This window comes from Hylobates moloch, unplaced genomic scaffold (genome assembly GCF_009828535.3).
Source record: "Hylobates moloch isolate HMO894 unplaced genomic scaffold, HMol_V3 SCAFFOLD_14, whole genome shotgun sequence".
Taxonomy (NCBI): Eukaryota; Metazoa; Chordata; class Mammalia; order Primates; family Hylobatidae; genus Hylobates; species Hylobates moloch.
Window position 1 is genome coordinate 99821055 of NW_026652289.1, and position 18188 is coordinate 99839242.

General features: G+C 37.9%; 1 protein-coding gene across 1 annotated transcript in view; it reads right to left on the reverse strand.

Moving 5' to 3' along the window:
- Positions 1-18188, reverse strand: part of PRTG (protogenin) — a 122306-nt gene that overhangs the window by 37570 nt on the left and 66548 nt on the right. Inside the window, exons 9-11 of the mRNA XM_032175344.2 lie at positions 17364-17528; positions 15213-15518; positions 14283-14471 (exon numbers count right to left, since the gene is read on the reverse strand). Of these exons, the coding sequence (XP_032031235.1) occupies positions 14283-14471; positions 15213-15518; positions 17364-17528 (660 nt within the window). The remainder of the gene's footprint in view (positions 1-14282; positions 14472-15212; positions 15519-17363; positions 17529-18188) is intronic.

Below are 18188 nucleotides of genomic sequence, written 5' to 3' on the forward strand. Positions count from 1 at the left end.
GCTGGGATTACAAGCGTGAGCCACCGCGCCCGGCCCTAATTTATGTATTTTTAGTAGAGATGGGGTTTCACTATGTTGGCCAGGCTGGTCTTGAACTCCTGACCTCGTGATCTGCCCACCTCAGCTTCCCAAAGTGCTAGGATTACAGGCGTGAGCCAATGTGCCTAGCCCGCATTATTATTTTCTTATGATAGGTCCCTATTAATGGAATTTCTGGTAAAAGAGTATGCATATTATAAGTCCCCTCCCATTTTTGGTGTTGCCCAATTATCCCTAGAAAAGTTATATATTAATTTACATTCTCACTTTTAGTATGGGTGTGTTTAACCCTAAATTCCTAATACTGGGCCTTATCTCATCTATTTGTTTTTTTATTTTCTTAAGTTTTGTGTTTCTGTATTCAGTCACTTCAAATCTTTCTTAGAAGGAAATGGGAGACATATAAATTTGAAATAATGACCCCAGTTAGATGTCTTTACACAACCTACCAAGGAAGAGATGAATCAATTGTGATAATCAGGCAAAATGTGCTGCCTACTGTGTGCACAGGTTTCATAAGTTATTAACATCCTGGCAGGCTGGGAAACCTAAGATGTCACTGTAACACTCAGCTGAGGCAGCTGCTCTAGTTTCTATGATAAATCAAGATAAAGGTCAATGGAGTCAGCTATCAAGGCTAATTCAAGGGGCCTCCTCTTACAGCAGCCCACATTTGCTGGGATTTCAAGTCTTTCAAGCTTCTAAACATCTCAAAATGGAACAGGAAAATATGTACAGTTTCAATAAACTATGTCAGGATGATGTTAGAGAACCCTCGTGGGATCACACTAGCTTATTCCAACCAACTGATAAATCAGGTTGTTTAGACAGAAATAAGTACTCGTATTCAGCCTGCTTTGATGATCATTCTATCGCTTTAGCTTACACCATCCCTTCTTTCACTATCCCATCAGGATCCTTTGCCTAGTTAACCCCTATTATCTTTCAGATCTCAAATTCAGTACCAGCTTCTCAAGAAAACCTACCCAGACCCCCACCCTCAAACTATAGTGTCCACTATTACACAGCCCCTTCACTCCAAATGCTTTTACCTCATAACACTAAAATTGGTAATTATAAATTATGTGGTGATTTTATTAATGTCTATTTCCTTCTCTAGACTATAAAGCTTCCTAATGGGTAATCACTTAACCTGATTAGGCTGGGTGCGGTGGTTCACACCTGTAATCCTAGCACTTTGGGAGCCGAGAGCTCAGGAGATCAGCCTGGGTAACACGGTGAAACCCCGTCTCCACTAAAAACACAAAATTAGCTGGGCGTAGTGGTGCACGCCTGAAGTCCCAGCTACTTGGGAGGCTGAGGCAGGAGAATCACTTGAACCCAGAAAACGGAGGTTGCAGTGAGCCGAGATCATGCCATTGCACTCCAGCCCAGGCAACAGAGAGGGACTTCAAAAAAAAGTCTCAAAAACAAAACAAAACCCCTGATTCAATATTTTAGAACAGTGGTTTCCAAATTTTTAAGTTTCACTATCCATAAGTAATTTTTTCTAACACACATACTCATTATACATATCTTCATTTATTTATAACATACATATATGTGACTGCCCTAATATATCATGTATGTTATAAAATAAACATACAAAGTATTTTTACAGACTAAGATAAAATATTTTCCTCCAGGAAGCATTGTCTTGCAGCTCCCCTCCAGTCCATGGAGTGCATAATTAGTACAAGGCTTAAAATTTCATGTGCGTTAGGTTTTTTTAAGAAGAAAGTTTAAACCAAAAACAAAACAAAAACCACAAGTGTAATTACTGCTATGCAGCAAATGTTTTTTTTCTATCCACCCTGAAGTTTCTTTCATGTGCTAATGGTTTCTTTTAAAAAAAAAAAAACCCTCTCGTTTAACTTAGATCTTTAAGGACCTCACACATCTAAAGATTCTTTACATTCACCAGAAACTTCCAGAGTGGTCTGAAGGCTGACATGCAGTATGATTAATGGACAGTATTGATTTAATTTTCTACAAGAGTTCTTCCTTCTCTAAGGAGATGCTCTTTGCAATTCCCGTCAAGCATTTTACCATGCTTACAGACTCTTAAAAATAGGAGAATGAAAAGTTTACTGAAGCTTTTTCTTCATTTGTAAAAATACCATTTGAAAGTTTGCGCCTACAAGACAATCAACAGCCTGTCTATACCTAGGTGCAACTTCCTAAGACCAAGGAAACTTTTATTTGAGGTTTTATTAGCACATATAAAAAGGAAACAAAAAGCAGTAAAATAAATTTAGTAGGTAAATCTCAAGATATGAATACAAACTGCTATAAAAATATTGACTTATTTTAAAAGAGATACATAGTCAATAGAACGCTATTAAGTATTAAATAGATCTGAGTATCTGAGTATTGTTATGTAATAAATTATGAAAATTTCTTCAACGGTCTCAACTTGATGCACCATCTGGAGCAGCGTTAAACCAATTTTTCTGGAGACAATGGGGAACTAATTTTGTTCTCATGTGTTTTTTATGTTTTAAATCTGAAGAAAAATTTAATTTCTTAACACATAAAGTGACAGGGGATTCCACTTTCCCCTATCTTTTGATCATGCCCATTTCTTAAAAACAAACAAAAAAAAGGTTTTGTCTTGATTTCCCTAAAACAAACAAACAACTATCCAGATATTTCAAATGGGAATTTAATTTGAGGGAGCCAGGAGGAGGGGATATTCCCCGAGTACAAGAGAGACAGAGAAGAACACTATGCCCAGGGTAACCTCGACTCCAACTCTTCCAAAATCAGAGCACAAACTTAACTGACGTCGGACCCCCTAAACTGGAAGTGCATCCCAACTGGTATTTCACCTTATAAACTGATTAAAACAACAATAGCGGCAACACAGCCACATGAAATAATGGAACTTCCTCATATCCTGCTTATTTTCTCCATCTCCACAGGGGCCTTACTTTATTTAGGGTTCTTTTCAGTCAGGCATGTGGAGTGAGGCTCCACAAGTACTGTAAATCTTTACCCAGTGCCAAAGGTCAAAGGGTTATCTGTGCTATGTAGTTTCAGGGTAGACAATTTTCTTTACTCTTTCTTTTCTTTTTTAAGCAGGAAGACAAAACGCATGCATATGAATCACAGCAAGCTAATTTAGGTACTAAAAAAAGTTACTCTTCACATGAACTGCTTTCTCAAGAAAACCACTAAATATCAACTTTTCAGTCATTCTACAAAGAGAAACCAGATGCAACTGATCCCCCCTCCCCACCACCACTGTCTGCTAGAAAACTTGCCACACAGCTGCTAAAGCAGTAAAACAACTTCAAACCTACAAAAGTGATTACCATTTAGGCAAATGCATCAGTTTTATTCTTGGAGGAAAAAGAAACCTTGCTTAATACTTTAAAAAAAAAAAAAAAAAAAGGAGTAGCTGTGTATCATTTTGTTCACATTTTTCACCTCAATAACAAGACAGATGTTTTTCACAGAGCCCTCCATGTTTTAGAGCATTTTGAAAGGTGATGACTATTCAAGGCTAAGGATATAAAAACATCAAAATTCTTTTCCCAATTATTTGTGTTTGAAATTTTTTGGAAAGTTGAACTTTCTTAAAGATGGTGAAAAAAATGTTTAAGAAGTATAGGCATATATTGCTGTCTTTCTTCTTTTTCCAAAATGATTTAAGTATGAAATAAAGTGATCTGTAACATCCCATAAGGTGACATTAATACAACTCTGATACAGTGCTATATACAGCACGCAAGTAAAAGGTATTTCTTCTCTCCGGCAGCACTGTTATTTTAATATTGTTTGCAATCCTCTGAATTTAAGAGGCAGAAATGCAAATCACGAAGTTCGTGCTACTGCATTCAACTGGGTTACAAAAAAAAGTTTTAAAAACGTTTTCAAATATTGAAGAAAGCAAAGTATCTTCTGTAACTTGCTAGGAGGTTCCATTTGGAATGTCATCTATATTTGTCCCATAATATGGCAGCCTGATCTCCTTTGCTTCTTTCTTATTAAAAATTCCTCCATCTTTTGTGGCAACTAAGAGAGACTGATAGATGCTTAGAATTTCACCAAACTAAGATCAAATATAAATATGACCTTACCTATATTGAAAAATTTCAGTTTCTGAAAGTCTTTGAAGATTTTTTTTTTTTTAAAGGGACTCCACTGAGATACATCTCAGAAAATGAGAAAGTTTGAAGTTTCACATAATCAGAGAAATTTCAATGAGATTTGCTGGATGTACCTCTCTTTCCTAAAAGTGACCTAACTTCCTTTGTTTTACAATTATGCTGACTAGTTTCTTCTGCTGAAGTCTGATAATTTCTTTCAAAGTAGCTAAGCCAGAGAGATGCTGGTCCACAGCCTTAACTTCCAACTGCACAACAATAATTCGCCATCTCAGTTCTTCTGAAATCTAAACCCATATATTAAGCTGCTACAGACATCTCCACTGGGACACCAACCTTTCCAACCCAATATGATAAAAAGTGAACTCAGTTATCTCCTACTTCCCCAATCCTGGTTGGTCTTCTGAAAGCCCTACTCCAGAGTAAAAGCACCGTCCCTTAGAACACTTGAGCATCATTTCTAATTTCTTCCTCTCCTTAATCATATTTACAGATAACAGTTATTGAGCACTTACTATCTACCAACCCGCAGTCCTGTGGGTTCCACATTCAATCCTGAGCAATCTAAATGTCTAGGGGAAACTGAGGTTTATGGAGGTCAAGTGACTTTACCAGTATCACACTCTTTTTATTTTTTTTTTTTTGAGACGGAGTCTTGCTCTGTCGCCCAGGCTGGAGTGCAGTGGCGCAATCTCGGCTCACTGCAAGCTCCGCCTCCCGGGTTCACGCCATTCTCCTGCCTCAGCCTCTCCGAGTAGCTGGGACTACAGGCGCCCGCCACCACGCCCGGCTAATTTTTTGTATTTTTAGTAGAGATGGGGTTTCACCGTGGTCTCAATCTCCTGACCTCGGGATCCGCCCGCCTCAGCCTCCCAAAGTGCTGGGATTACAAGCGTGAGCCACCGCGCCCGGCCCAGTATCACACTCTTAGTGGGCTGGAGAGCTGGGATCAAACCCTGGTCATCTGATCTCAAAACCTTCAGTCTTCTGATTTAATTTAAAAATTAACGTATATTGAAACTTATTTTTTTTGTTGTATGGTCCTATTTAATGCACGTATAGATTTGTGCAACCACCACAACCAGAAAAAGAACAATTTCATCACATCCAGAAGCTCCTAATGCTGCCTTTGTGTAGTCAAGTCTTGCCCCCATCTCTAATCATGGCAATCACTGATCTGTTTTCCATCCATATAGTTTTCACTTTTCTTTTTTTTTTTTTTTTTTTGGTGGGGGGACAAAGTTTCACTCTCGTTGCCCTGGCTGGAGTCCAATGGCGCTGTCTCAGCTCACTGCAACCTCTGCCTCCCAGGTTCAAGTGATTCTCCTGCCTCAGCCTCCCGAGCAGCTGGGATTACAGGTGCCAGCTACATCTGGCTAATTTTTGTATTTTTAGTAGAGACAGGGTTTCACCATGTTGGCCACACTGGTCTCAATCTCCTGACCTCAGGTGATCCACCCGCCTCGGCCTCCCAAAGTGCTGGGATTACAGGCGTGAGCCACGACGCCTGGCCCCACGACGCCTGGCCCCAGTTTTCACTTTTCAAGAGTGTCATATGAATGAAGTCATACAGAATGTAACCTTTTAAGACTGGCGTCTTTCACTCAGCATAATGACATTGATATTCATCCATGAATTGTTGCAAGCAGCAATACAGTTTGCTGCTTTTTACTGCTGAGGAGTATTCCAATTGTACAGATGTACTGCAGTTTATCTGTTCACCTGATGAAGGACATTTAGGTTGTTTTCAGGTTTTGGCAACTGTGAATAGAGCTATACATTTGTGTACAGTTTTTTTGTTTTGTTTTGTTTTGGTGGGGGGGAGGTGTTTTTTTGTTTTTGTTTTTTGAGATGGAGTTTCGCTCTTGTTGTCCAGGCTGGAGTGCAATGGCGCAATCTCGGCTTACTGCAACCTCCGCCTCCTGGGTTCAAGCGATTCTCCTGCCCCAGCCTTCTGGATAGCTGGGATTACAGGCATCTGCCACAACGCCCAGCTAATTTTTGTTATTTTTAGTAGAGATGGGGTTTCACCATGTTGGCCAGGCTGGTCTTGAACTCCTGACCTCAGGTGATCCACCCGCCTCGACCTCCCAAAGTGCTGGGATTACACGCGTGAGCCACTGCGCCTGGCCAAGATGAATAAACTTTAATATAAAAATTTATAAAACAAGATATGCTAATTAAATTGGTACAGATAACAACCTTATGTTTTTAAACTAAGCAGCTTTATATAGTTATATACATATATGTAAAGTTCTAATCTAAATTTAGAAACAATGTCTTTTTGTTGTTGTTGTTTTTTTTTTGGTTTTTTTTTTTTTTTTGAGACAGGGTCTCACAGGCCCTACCTCACCATGGCTGGAGTGCAGTGATGCCAACGGCTCACTGCTACCTCGACCTCCTGGACTCAACTGATTCTCCCACCTCAGCCTCCTGTGTAGCTGGGATCATAGGCATGTACCACCATGCCCAGCTAACTTTTTGATTTTTTGTAGAGATGGAGTCTCACCATCTTGCCCAGGCTGGTCTCAAATTCCTTGATTCAGGCAATTCTCCTGCCTCAGCCTTTCAAAGTGCTGGGATTATAGGTGTGAGCCACCGGACCAGGCAGAAATTTGGCATTTCTAACTGACACTATCTCCTAGACAATGTCTTCACGAGGAGTTAGGTGAAGTATTACAGAAGTTAAAACTGCACACGTTGGCCAGGTGCAGTGGCTCACGCCTGTAATCCCAGCACTTTGGGAGGCCGAGGCGGGCGGATCATGAGGTCAGGAGATCGAGACCATCCTGGCTAACATGGTGAAACCCCGTCTCTACCAAAAATATTAGCCGAGCATGGTGGCGGATGCCTGTAGTCCCAGCTACTTGGGAGGCTGAGGCAGGAGAATGGTGTGAGCCCAGGAGGCGGAGCTTGCAGTGAGCTGAGAATGCACCCCTGCACTCCAGCCTGGGCTACAGAGCGAGACTCTGTCTCAAAAAAAAAAAAAAAAAAAAAGAAGAAGAAGAAGAAGAAGAAGAAGAAAGGCATAAACCTAATGTCAAAATTCCTTACCCTTATGTGTTAAAACAATAGATAAAGGGGAGGCCTGAAATTCAGCATTTCAATAAACTCCCAGATTATGCTGCTGGTCCTGGGACTGCACTTTGAGAAGCAAGAACTATACACAGTCTAAATCTAGAACTTCCAAATTCTAGTAATGTGGCCTCGTGCCCTTGATATAACTGTCAGCTAAAAACGTTTTTTCTTTTTTTTTTTTTTTAACTTTTCAGTAGTTAAAAAAATTTTTCTTTTTCTTTTTTCCTTTTTTTCCTTTTTGAGACAAAGTCTTGCTCTGTCACCTAGGCTGGAGTGCAGCGGCGGAATCTTGGTTCACTGCAACCTCTGGCTTCCAGGTTGAAGCAATTCTCCTGCTTCAGCCTCCTGAGTAGCTGGGATTACAGGTATGCACCACCACCCCCAGCTAATTTTTGTAATTTTAGTAGAGGCAGTGTTATGCCATGTTGGCCAGGCTGGCCAGGCTGGTCTCGAACTCCTGACTTCAAGTGATCCACCCACATCAGCCCCCCAGAGTGCTGGGATTACAGACATGAGATTATATTTCACTATACCCAGCCTGAACAAAATGTTTCAAAGAATACTATTTTGTGACATGTCAAAATTATATGAAATTCATACTTCAGTGTCTACAGATGAAGTTTTCTTGGAGCATAACCACACGCATGCATTTATGTATTTTCCAAGGCTGCTTCTGGGCGGCAGTAGCAGAGTTGAATACTTGTGAAAGGGACTATATGGCCCACTGTATCAGTCTTGCTCAGGCTGTCATAAGAAAATGCCATAGACTGAGTGGTTTAAACAACTGAAATTTGTTTTCTCTCAGTTCTAGAGGCTGAGAAGTCCAACATCACACTCTGGCAGGATTCAGTTTCTGATGAGGGCTTTCTTCCTGGCTCACAGGTCACTGGGCTTTTGTTACATCCTCACATGGTAGAGAGCATGCTCTGGCATTTCTTCTTCTTCTTCTAAGGGCATCAGCCTTACTGGATTAGAACCTCACTCTTATGACCTCATTTAACCTTCATCATCTATCTTTTCACAGGCTCTATCTCCAAACAGAGTCACATTTAGGGTGAAGGCTTTAACATATACATTTTGGGAAGACACAAACATTGGGTCCATAACACCCATAAAGCCTAAAATATTTACGGTCTGTCCCATTACAGAAAAAGTTTGCTTACTCCTGGTCTAGATCTTTACTTCTCAAAGTGGGCAGAAATGCAAAAATTTCAGGCCCCTCCCAAACCTACTGAATATTAGAATCTGTGTTTTAACAAGATCTGTGGGTAATCCACATACATTTTAAAGCTCAAGACGTATTAGCTTTCAAATCTAGTGATCATGGTAAATTACTTGAAAAAATATTTTTAAAACATACAGACACAATTTTTAAATACAGGCTCAATTTCTAAATACATTGCTCTTCTGGGAGGATAACAATTTTAATAACAAAAACAACTAACATTTGTTGAGAACTTACAATGCAATTTTCCCAGGCACTATGCTAACTTTTATGTGCATTATTTCATTTAATCTCCCTAACATTCTAAAATCAATACCATTATCCTTACCTAAAAGATTAGGTGAACAGCTAGGATTTAGTTTGTTAATAAGTTGTGAAATTTGAAGTCAAATCCAGGCAACAGACAAGAAACTTATTTGACTAATGTTTTTCTTTTACCGTCAGTGCCATGCGATTTCTATAATAGAACATTGTAAATGATGTACCATGGAATGACTGGCACCATTTAGAGTCACCAGAGGTTTCCCAGAAGAGTTGAGACTTAAAATCTGGGCAGTATTTTTCCAAATGTAAAGAGGAGATATACCTCCAATTCATCCAGAGAACACCCAAAGTATTTTACAATGGCAGGAGACCTTTCGTTTAAGACAAATAGTTTAAGAAAAAAAAAAAACCAGATAATGCACTGTAATTCTTATATAGCTCTTACAGTTTCATCAATCTGTAACACTTTATTTTTAATTAGAGGTAGCTGCAAATTGGCAAATGAGAAATCTTTTCTTTTTTACTGTCTTAATGCAGTAGTATTTTTTTTAGAAGTAAATGCTTCATTTCTCTTGTAGTATTGGTTTCTAAATTTTTCAAATATTAAGTTCTAAAATTTGAGTTGAGTATCAATCATATTTGGCATTTTAAGATACTGCAGAGAATGAAATATTCAAAAATTTCTGCTCTATTGGCAAATTAAGAAAAAAGTCTATGTTGAAGTTTCAACATATTTTGGCATAATAATATATTAAACATAACAAAAGAAAGGGTAACTTAAAAATATTTAATAGTGAAGAAAGTGAAATATGATCGTTTTTAAATATTCTCTTTTGTTATAATTTGTACTCACACTTTTGTCAGTTCTCTACCCTACAAGGCAGGTAGTTTCCAAAAGTATTTCTTTAGAGAAGTTTACTGAGTTCAGTTAAATCCATTTATTTTGTGACTGTTTGACAGAATGAATCAGGCTGGGTGTGGTGGCTCACGCCTACCATCCTGGCACTTTGGGAGGCTGAGGTAGGTGGATGGCTTGAGTCCAGGAGTTCAAGACCAGCCTGGGCAACAGAATGAAACCCGGTCTCAACCAAAAATTAGCCCGGCATGGTGGCGCACACCTGTGGTCCCAGCCACTCAGGACCCGGCTGAGGTGGGACGATTGCCTGAGCCTGGGAGGCAGAGGTTGCGGTGAGGCGAGATGGCACCACTGCACTCCAGGCTGGGTGACAGTGAGACTACGTCTCAAATAAATAAATAAAACGCTGTAGTGTATAGTTTATTATTTTAATTATTCATTTATAATTGGTGTGAAATCTCATGCTCACACTAATCATGCTTACTGTAAAATTAAATAAAATAATTAACAAGCTCAAGTTCTTCGGCAAAATAAAAGCTAAAGATGATCTAACATCAGTGTCCTAAATGTTAAACTAACAATAGTACTACATAAAAGTCTGCCCCTTTTCATTCTTTCAAATAAAGACTTAATAATTCAGAACAGTTTTTGACAGCTTGTGAAAACAGTTCCTTTGTAATTACAAGCTAACTTCAGAATTTAAAGCCAATTTCTGAAATAAACAGATGAAAAAAGAGGAACAAATTATTTCAGTCAATTATCAGGGAACACAAGTATGTTACTAATTTTGCTTCAGTTTATTGTGAGATGAATATAACAAGTATTTAAAAATCCTACTTACAACTAAGCTAAACACTGAAAGTGCCTAGGGGAGAAAAATCTAAGTGAAATTAATCACCACAAAGATACAAAGTCTCAAATCACCACTTAGAACAAATCATACAAATGTATTACATCACAAGTCAAATGCTTTTTTCCAACCCCACCCCCAAAGTAAACCAGTTTTAATTAAAATCAAACTATATTTTAAAGTCATTAAAATCAAACAAGCTCACATCAGAACATTTCCATCACTCTGCCAACATTTATACTATGAAAGACACAATGATCTTTTTAGCTACTTTAAAAAAACTGTCCATCTAGGGAACGGAGCTTCAAGGTTTTAGAGTAAAAAGTTCTACAATAACTTTCATTACTAAGTATCATTAAATTCAGTTTATTAGAAATTTGTGCAGATATTGGAAAAAATCGTCAATTTAATGTCTTTTGTTTAATATTTCCTGTTTTAAGCAGAGATTACATCTGTTACACCTTTTTATGTACAGTACTACGTCTCAGAAAAATATCTGAAAATGCTTGTTAAATGAAATATATAAGTTCATTCGTCTTTTTCTTTCTTTCAGAAACAAAGAACTGTGTGTATTACCAAGGAGAGTATGTCCCAATAATATGCTTTTTAAATTAAAAACTTAATTATCAGAAGTAAAAATAAAAAGATGTGTATAAAGGCATCAGAAAGGGGATTAGTATGAAAATGAAATTTTGAGACACCAGTTTGTTACTCAAATTGACATTGAATCAGCAAACAGAAGCATTTAAATTTTATTTCCAAGCCTACTTAGCAAGTCTAGCTCCAGTTAAAGTATCTTTAACATGCAAAAGCTCAGTGAAAGCAAGTATTCACCATGCAAGACACAGATAGGATTCCCTTAACCTACTGCCCTCCAGACACATCACTCTCTGTTAAACAGGCAGCTACTGCCAGATGCTCTCACTAAAAATGGTCACAGATGGTCAGCTGTCCAGTTAACAGAACATACTCCCCTTCCAATATTCAAAAGAAAGAAGGAAAGGATAGCTGCTAACACTCGCCTGCTTAGTGAGTTAAACATATTTGACTGCTATAAGTTTGGCAAGGCCCCAACACTGACCTTCTAGGAAAGTAACACTAGACCATAGTGGTCTCAAGACTAAAAGCACCTTAAAGGTGATCCAGTCAACAGCTGCACAATACATGAATCCACACAACTGCAACCCTGCCAGTCACTCATTCCAGCCGTGACTTGGTAGCTCCAGGGGTGCGGAACCTGCTGTCTAACAGGAAAGTCTCCACAGCTGCAAGAGGATTCTGTTATCCTGAACTGCAATCAGTCCAATCACTCAATATAATTCCACAGTCAGGAAACATGCAGCTATTTTAATAGACATAGTATATTGACAAAATAATTTCTCAGTTTATGCATTAGAAGTGATTTTAAATGGATTTACCTCAAATAGCATACACAGTGGATTTTACAACGTAAAAACAAGGGCAGTAATACATGATTTATTTTTAAAATATAGGAGAAAATAAAGGTTTATAGTTTTAAAAGTTGACTATAGTTCAGAGATGATTTTAAAAGTTCAACAAAGATCAACGGGTCTTCCTCTTTATAAATAAATAAATACATACATACATGCGTGTGTATATATATGTACATATGTATCTGTAGAAAATTTTGAAAAATTGCTTTTAATTGCCAAAGTTTTAATAAACTGTCTCTAAACTTTTCACAACCCAAGTTTTTTTCTAATAAATTAGTCACCTATTTAGAATAAGCTCCCTGTGATGTATAAGAAAAGCATGCTAATAATGTATTTTTGTATCTTCTATATATTCATATTTCCTTTAACAGTGAGAAAATGAGCAGTAGTAAGCTCGATCTATGATTCTTCATCAACGATTGTCCCAAATCATGTTTCTTACACAATAACTAAGCGAGATTTTCTCGAATCAATAATATGCAGGGAAAGGGACAGAATACTGAGAAGCCATGACTGGGAATAAATGTTGCTGGCTTCCGCGGCAGTAGGTTGGGCTAATGTCATCTCAGTATCAATGGCTTAAGGAAGGCGGAACGTATGTAATTTCTCCTCATCATTTATAAAACTGTGTGACAGGCCGGGCACGGCGGCTCACTCCTGTAATCCCAACACCTTGGGAGGCTAAGATGGGCGGATCGCCTGAGGTTGGGAGTTCAAAACCAGCCTCACCAACATGGAGAAACCCCATCTCTACTAAAAATTCAAAATTAGCTGGGCCTGGTGGTGCATGCCTGTAATCCCAGCTACTCAGGAGGCTGAGGCAGGAGAATCGCTTGCACCTGGAAGCAGAGGTTGCAGTGAGCTGAGATCGTGCCATTACACTCCAGCCTGGGCAACAAGAGTGAAACTCCGTCTCACACACACACACTTTGTGTGTGTGCACACAAAGAAAAGAAAAAACTGTGTGACAGAGATCAATAGTGAAACTTATTTCACCGAATGCAGATTAAATTAAAAACCAACATAACGAGATTATAAGCAAAATACCATCTGGAAAACTGCATAGAACCACAGGATGAAGTTCCACAGAACTTCCCTGCATCTGAAAACAGTCTCCCACCACTGCTTCTTACTGTGCAGAGACTCAAATCTAATGCTGCTCTCACAGCCTGTGCTACCGTGAGGCCAGGGAAAGACACGGAGAAGCCCATGGCTGGGCTGCTGAGCCTTTTACCTCCCCTCACCTTCACAGGGCAGTCTGTGAAAGGAAAAGCTAGAGTAATTGCAAAATCCTAATATGTCCAGAAGGTGTAACAATTCAGTAGGTATTTAGCAGGTTGGTCATCATAATTAAAGGGACTGCTTTGTACTTAAGGGTAAAAATCTACTTATGAGCAACAAATAGCTAAGTGTACATTTTATACCTTGATGAGTTTATATCAGTTTATATCCATTTATTCCTTTTTTGTTTTTGTTTTTGAGACAGAGTTTTGCACTGTCGCCCGGGCTGGAGTGTAGTGGTGCGATCTTGGCTCATTGCAACCTCTGCCTCCCAGGTTCAAGCTATTTTCCTGCCTCAGCCTCCCAAGTAGCTAGGATTACAGAAGCGTGCCACCACACTCAGCTAATTTTTGTATTTTTTTAGTAGAGACGGGGTTTCACCATGTTGGCCAAGCTGTTCTTGAACTCCCGACCTCAAGAGATCCACCCGCATTGGCCTCCCAAAGTGCTGGGATAACAGGCATAAGCTACCACGCCCGGCCCAATTATTATATTTTAGATATACTTACTTTCTACTCAACATGTGTACATCATGAAATTCCTTTCACTCTACAAAGACAGGAAGACTAGGGAATAAATCAGTGTCTTTCAGAACACTGATGAACTCAAACACAAAGTTAACTGCTTTTTCTCCAGTGTTCCTGGGTTAGAGCTACATAAATATTCACAGTTACACGGGTCGTATGTAAGGGCATTATTTTATACCTAATTTGTAATTATATAGCAATTATATCGCACTCTCAGGCACATTTTAAGTGAAACTTAACCACTGAGTATGATTTGGTGATATCCCTATTCTAATTCCTATTCTACATCCTATTCTCACAATAATTGATCAGGAACTCAATCTAACAGAAGTGAACTCCACAAAGAAAAGCAGATTCGCAGAGCTGGACAAAGATAGAAAGATACAATGGCTGCCTGATATTTTGCCACTGGACTCACAATGCTAAGTCAAAGACCAATCATTGGCTTCAGCAGTAGCATATACACACTGACACAGTAAAATCAATTCTTTTCTTTGTAACATTAAGTCAGTTCTCCTGCTTTATGTCCAATAACTTTTTTTCCAGTTGGTCAGAGAGGAAGGAAAAAGGGAAAAACACAGTACAAACTCACTCACCTAAGCCACTGAGAGTATAGAGTAGGTCCTTGGCATCCAAGAAAATGGGCCCATTCTCCTGCTGCCCTTCTTCCTTGTAGTACAGCTTGTAGCCCTGAATAGCAGCCGTGTCCTCTACATCTTGCTGCCACCTCACAGAAATGGTGGTACAGTTCAGAGGCTCCAAATGCAACTCTGGAGACTTAGGGGCTAGTAAAATTCATCAGAAAATGTATGTATAAACAACCCAACATCCATATAAAGACAGAGAATAGGGTAGTTCTCTCAGTTTTAAGCAAACAATTACCAAAAGGTTCAATCCAAAAATTATACTGTAACCTAACTTTCCAAATTTCACAATAATATTAAACTTTGAGATCAAAATTTAAAATACATAAAATACTATCTTAAAAAGACCAAGATATATAAATAATAATATCTGGATATTTAATTTCTTTTCAAAGAGGCAATAAATACTTTCTAATTTTGGCCAACACTCCTCTGTGATATAGAGAACAGGCACTATTGTCAGTCAATTAACGAGAAAACCAGTCATGCTACATTCCACCTTAGTAAAACAGAAGGGTCTAGAATTTCGCAGTCCTATAGTCTTCCCATACTAAGGATTTTAAAAATATATGGCAATAATATTAATTACGCCTCTACGAATATCTTACTTTGGAAACTCAGTTTGATTTGGACTGATCTGTCCATGAGGGATTTGCCAAGCAAAGTAATAGCGCAACCAAAAAGTTTACACACAAATAAACTCTATGCAAAAGCGAGTACTTAATAAAAAGTTTAATTTTTTTTCAATTAAGTCCACCACCTATGGAATATTTTTATTTGTAAAACAAAATTTAAAAATATAAACATAACTTAGAGAAGAAAAACTTGATTCAAAAGTAAAAATACTGTCTTATCTTTTCTTAACAGTCTTCAGAAATTCACCTTTCACGCTTGTAGCTTTGGGCGTCCTATGTGACGTCCATACTGATGACTCTCCCAGCCCCACTCTGGTGGCAGCAGTAATCCGAACCAGGTAGACACTGTCAGGTTTCAGGCCTTCCAACAGGTACTCACGCGTGGTCCCCGGGAGCTCCAGAACTTGGATGGAATTCTCAGTACTTAGGCGGAAAGACAGGCGATACAGCACCACTTGGCCCCGCCGATATTTGGCTGGGATTGGCAGCCAGGAGATGAGAATATCAGTGGGACTTCGACTTGTCAAACTAATTTCAGGAGGTCTCAGGGGAACTAGTCATAGAGGAAAACAGGTTGTTTATAAATATTTAGAATCGAATTGCCACTTAGCACACCAGTAACTGAATTCTCTTAATTAGCAGCATATAATAAAGAAGAGATACTTTCAGCCCTAGCAGAGGTTTTCAGTGAAATAGAGTACAAACCAGAAAAATAATGAGGGAGGGCTAAGTGTGTGGAAACAAAGAATAGAAGATATTCTTCACTGTGGCTGTGATTGTTTTGTTGTTGTTTGGAACAAATATGAGAATATTTGATATTCATACAAAATATGAGAATACTTCTCAAATAATTCCACCAAAGGGCTTTGAAACAAGGGAGAGTGAATTGTACAAAGGTGGGGAAGCCTAGGATTCTACAGTTATAAACAAGCAAATAATATTTTGAAGTGTAAGAGTTGCAAATTAAAAGTTAATGTGAATTTTGTATTCCTAATTACAACATATGTTGTTTAATATAAAAACAGTTTTTCCTCCAAACATTTTAATAAAACTGGCATTTCAGGAAAATGAGTCAAATACAGTGACAGGCAGTCTAATACTAAGAGTTGACGGGTTCTAGAGTTAGCTTCTGTGTGTCTGAATCCTTGTTCTACCATGTACGACTCCAATCTTGGCCAAATTAACTTCTCTGTATCTAAGTTTCTTCAGACACAAAATGAAGAAAATAATAATAGCTCCTTTTACAGTATTTCTCTGCTATGCTAAGACTCACTTTCTTCAAGAATATACAGACAGAATAGACCACACACACACACAACTCTATTAGCCTGCTTTTCACCTTAGACATGCATAACAGAGGTTGTTAATAGTAACGAGGTAACTAGAGATGTCATATATACTATAGTTCCCTCTAAAGTAGAACAGGCTCGTAAATAAAAACTAAAATTTGGAATTCAGTATCCACCTAAGTGAACCTTTTTTCATGTAGTCTAAGTCTGATTTTATAAACACCTAAATAAGTGGCATTATAAAGATATAATAAGAGATCTGGGACCTAAATGAAAAAAAAAAGATTTGGAGATTATTTATATAAAAACATTTTAAAAACTAAGAGCAGACCACTGCTTGAGGATAAAACATTTGCTAAGGGAGAACAGTATGATTAAGCATATATCAAATCATTCCCTTTCACATTGCAGGGTACTAAAAAAGGTCTTCTAGAAACTCCGGAAAGACAGATCCCTTCTTTTACCATATGATATGAAGACTCAGAGGAGGAGAATCAGTTCTCTAGGGCTATCTTAATGGATGAAATTTCCCACCATTATAAGAATAATATGAAGGTCTGGCCTTCCCTAAAAGAACCACAACTCAATTTTCAACTCATGGTTAGGAAATAAACTGAACAAGTAATATTTTCCCCCTTAAGGAGTATAAGCATATTGTATTTAATCAACAGGTACTAAGTGCTAAGAATTTTTTGACAGGTGATAAACTGTATAAAGTCCGAGTTTCAGAAGTCCAGTACCTCTGGCCCTGGTCACTGCATACACTCAATATGTAACAGTCATTACAGTTATTCATGCTTAGAAAAACTCACATTTTGTTCTGTTCAGTACCAAAAAGTTTGCAACATATTTACAATGTAATCTAGCAACGTTTGAAGAAATACAATGGGAATATAAGAATTTTATTATTAAATTTTATATTCTGAAAGTGCTCTTTATCCTTATCATGTTACTGGCAAAAAAGCAAGAGTGAGATTTTGAACGGTAAATTTAACATACTTGTTTTTTAACCAAAAGGAGGATATTTTCTTTAAAACACATTTATTCATTGAAATTGACAAAACATACGAATGTTCATACTGAAATGATCTAGAATCATGTTTTCTTACCATCCTCTAGAGTATTCTGTGTCACATGGTCAGACATCTGGCTGGCTCCCATTGGCATATATGCTACAATGTAGAAAGTATAATTGCTGGCAGGCTCTAAGTCATCAATAATATAATGAGTTGTGTCATTTCCAATGACTACTTGATACTCTTCATTATTTAAACCTAAATTAAAGAATCCACGTTTTAAAATGACAGATATTCAAAATAAAATTAACAAGACCATTTTCCTGCACTGTGAAACACTAGTCCTTGGGTCTAATCTCAGTCTCTTATCTTCTGTGCCCCTTTACAAAATGTGAACACGAATGTCTTTATTTTCTAAAGGTAATCATATTTCGCTACAAATTACTAGAGGACATTTTTCCTGAATAAATCAAACTGAAAAGAATTCATCTTCTCTAAACTTCATTTACCATCTAGTCAAAACCCACAGCAGAGACAATGTACAGTAGTAACAGAGCTTAACACAACAGAATATTGTAATTCATAACAGTGTAAACTTTACTTGCTTCAACTCATGGGGTTTTTTCTTTTAAACATAAATGGAGAGACAGTAGGGAATATAACAGCTCCACTCTTTAGAAAAACAAACCAAACCAAAAAGTTGTCCTGCGAAAGATCTCATTTTGCCCCTAGAGATTCTATTAAATTTGACTGACATAATTTGTTCTTTTATTTGTAATACTGAGGGCAAAAAAACTGGGAGTCACAGAATGTGCCTCAAAATGCTTTGTCCCACAGTGAGTTTTTTTTTTTTTTTAAGAGAAAAAAATTCTCAGCAACTCTTAATCAAATATGCATGACAAGGTATAGAAGAGGATT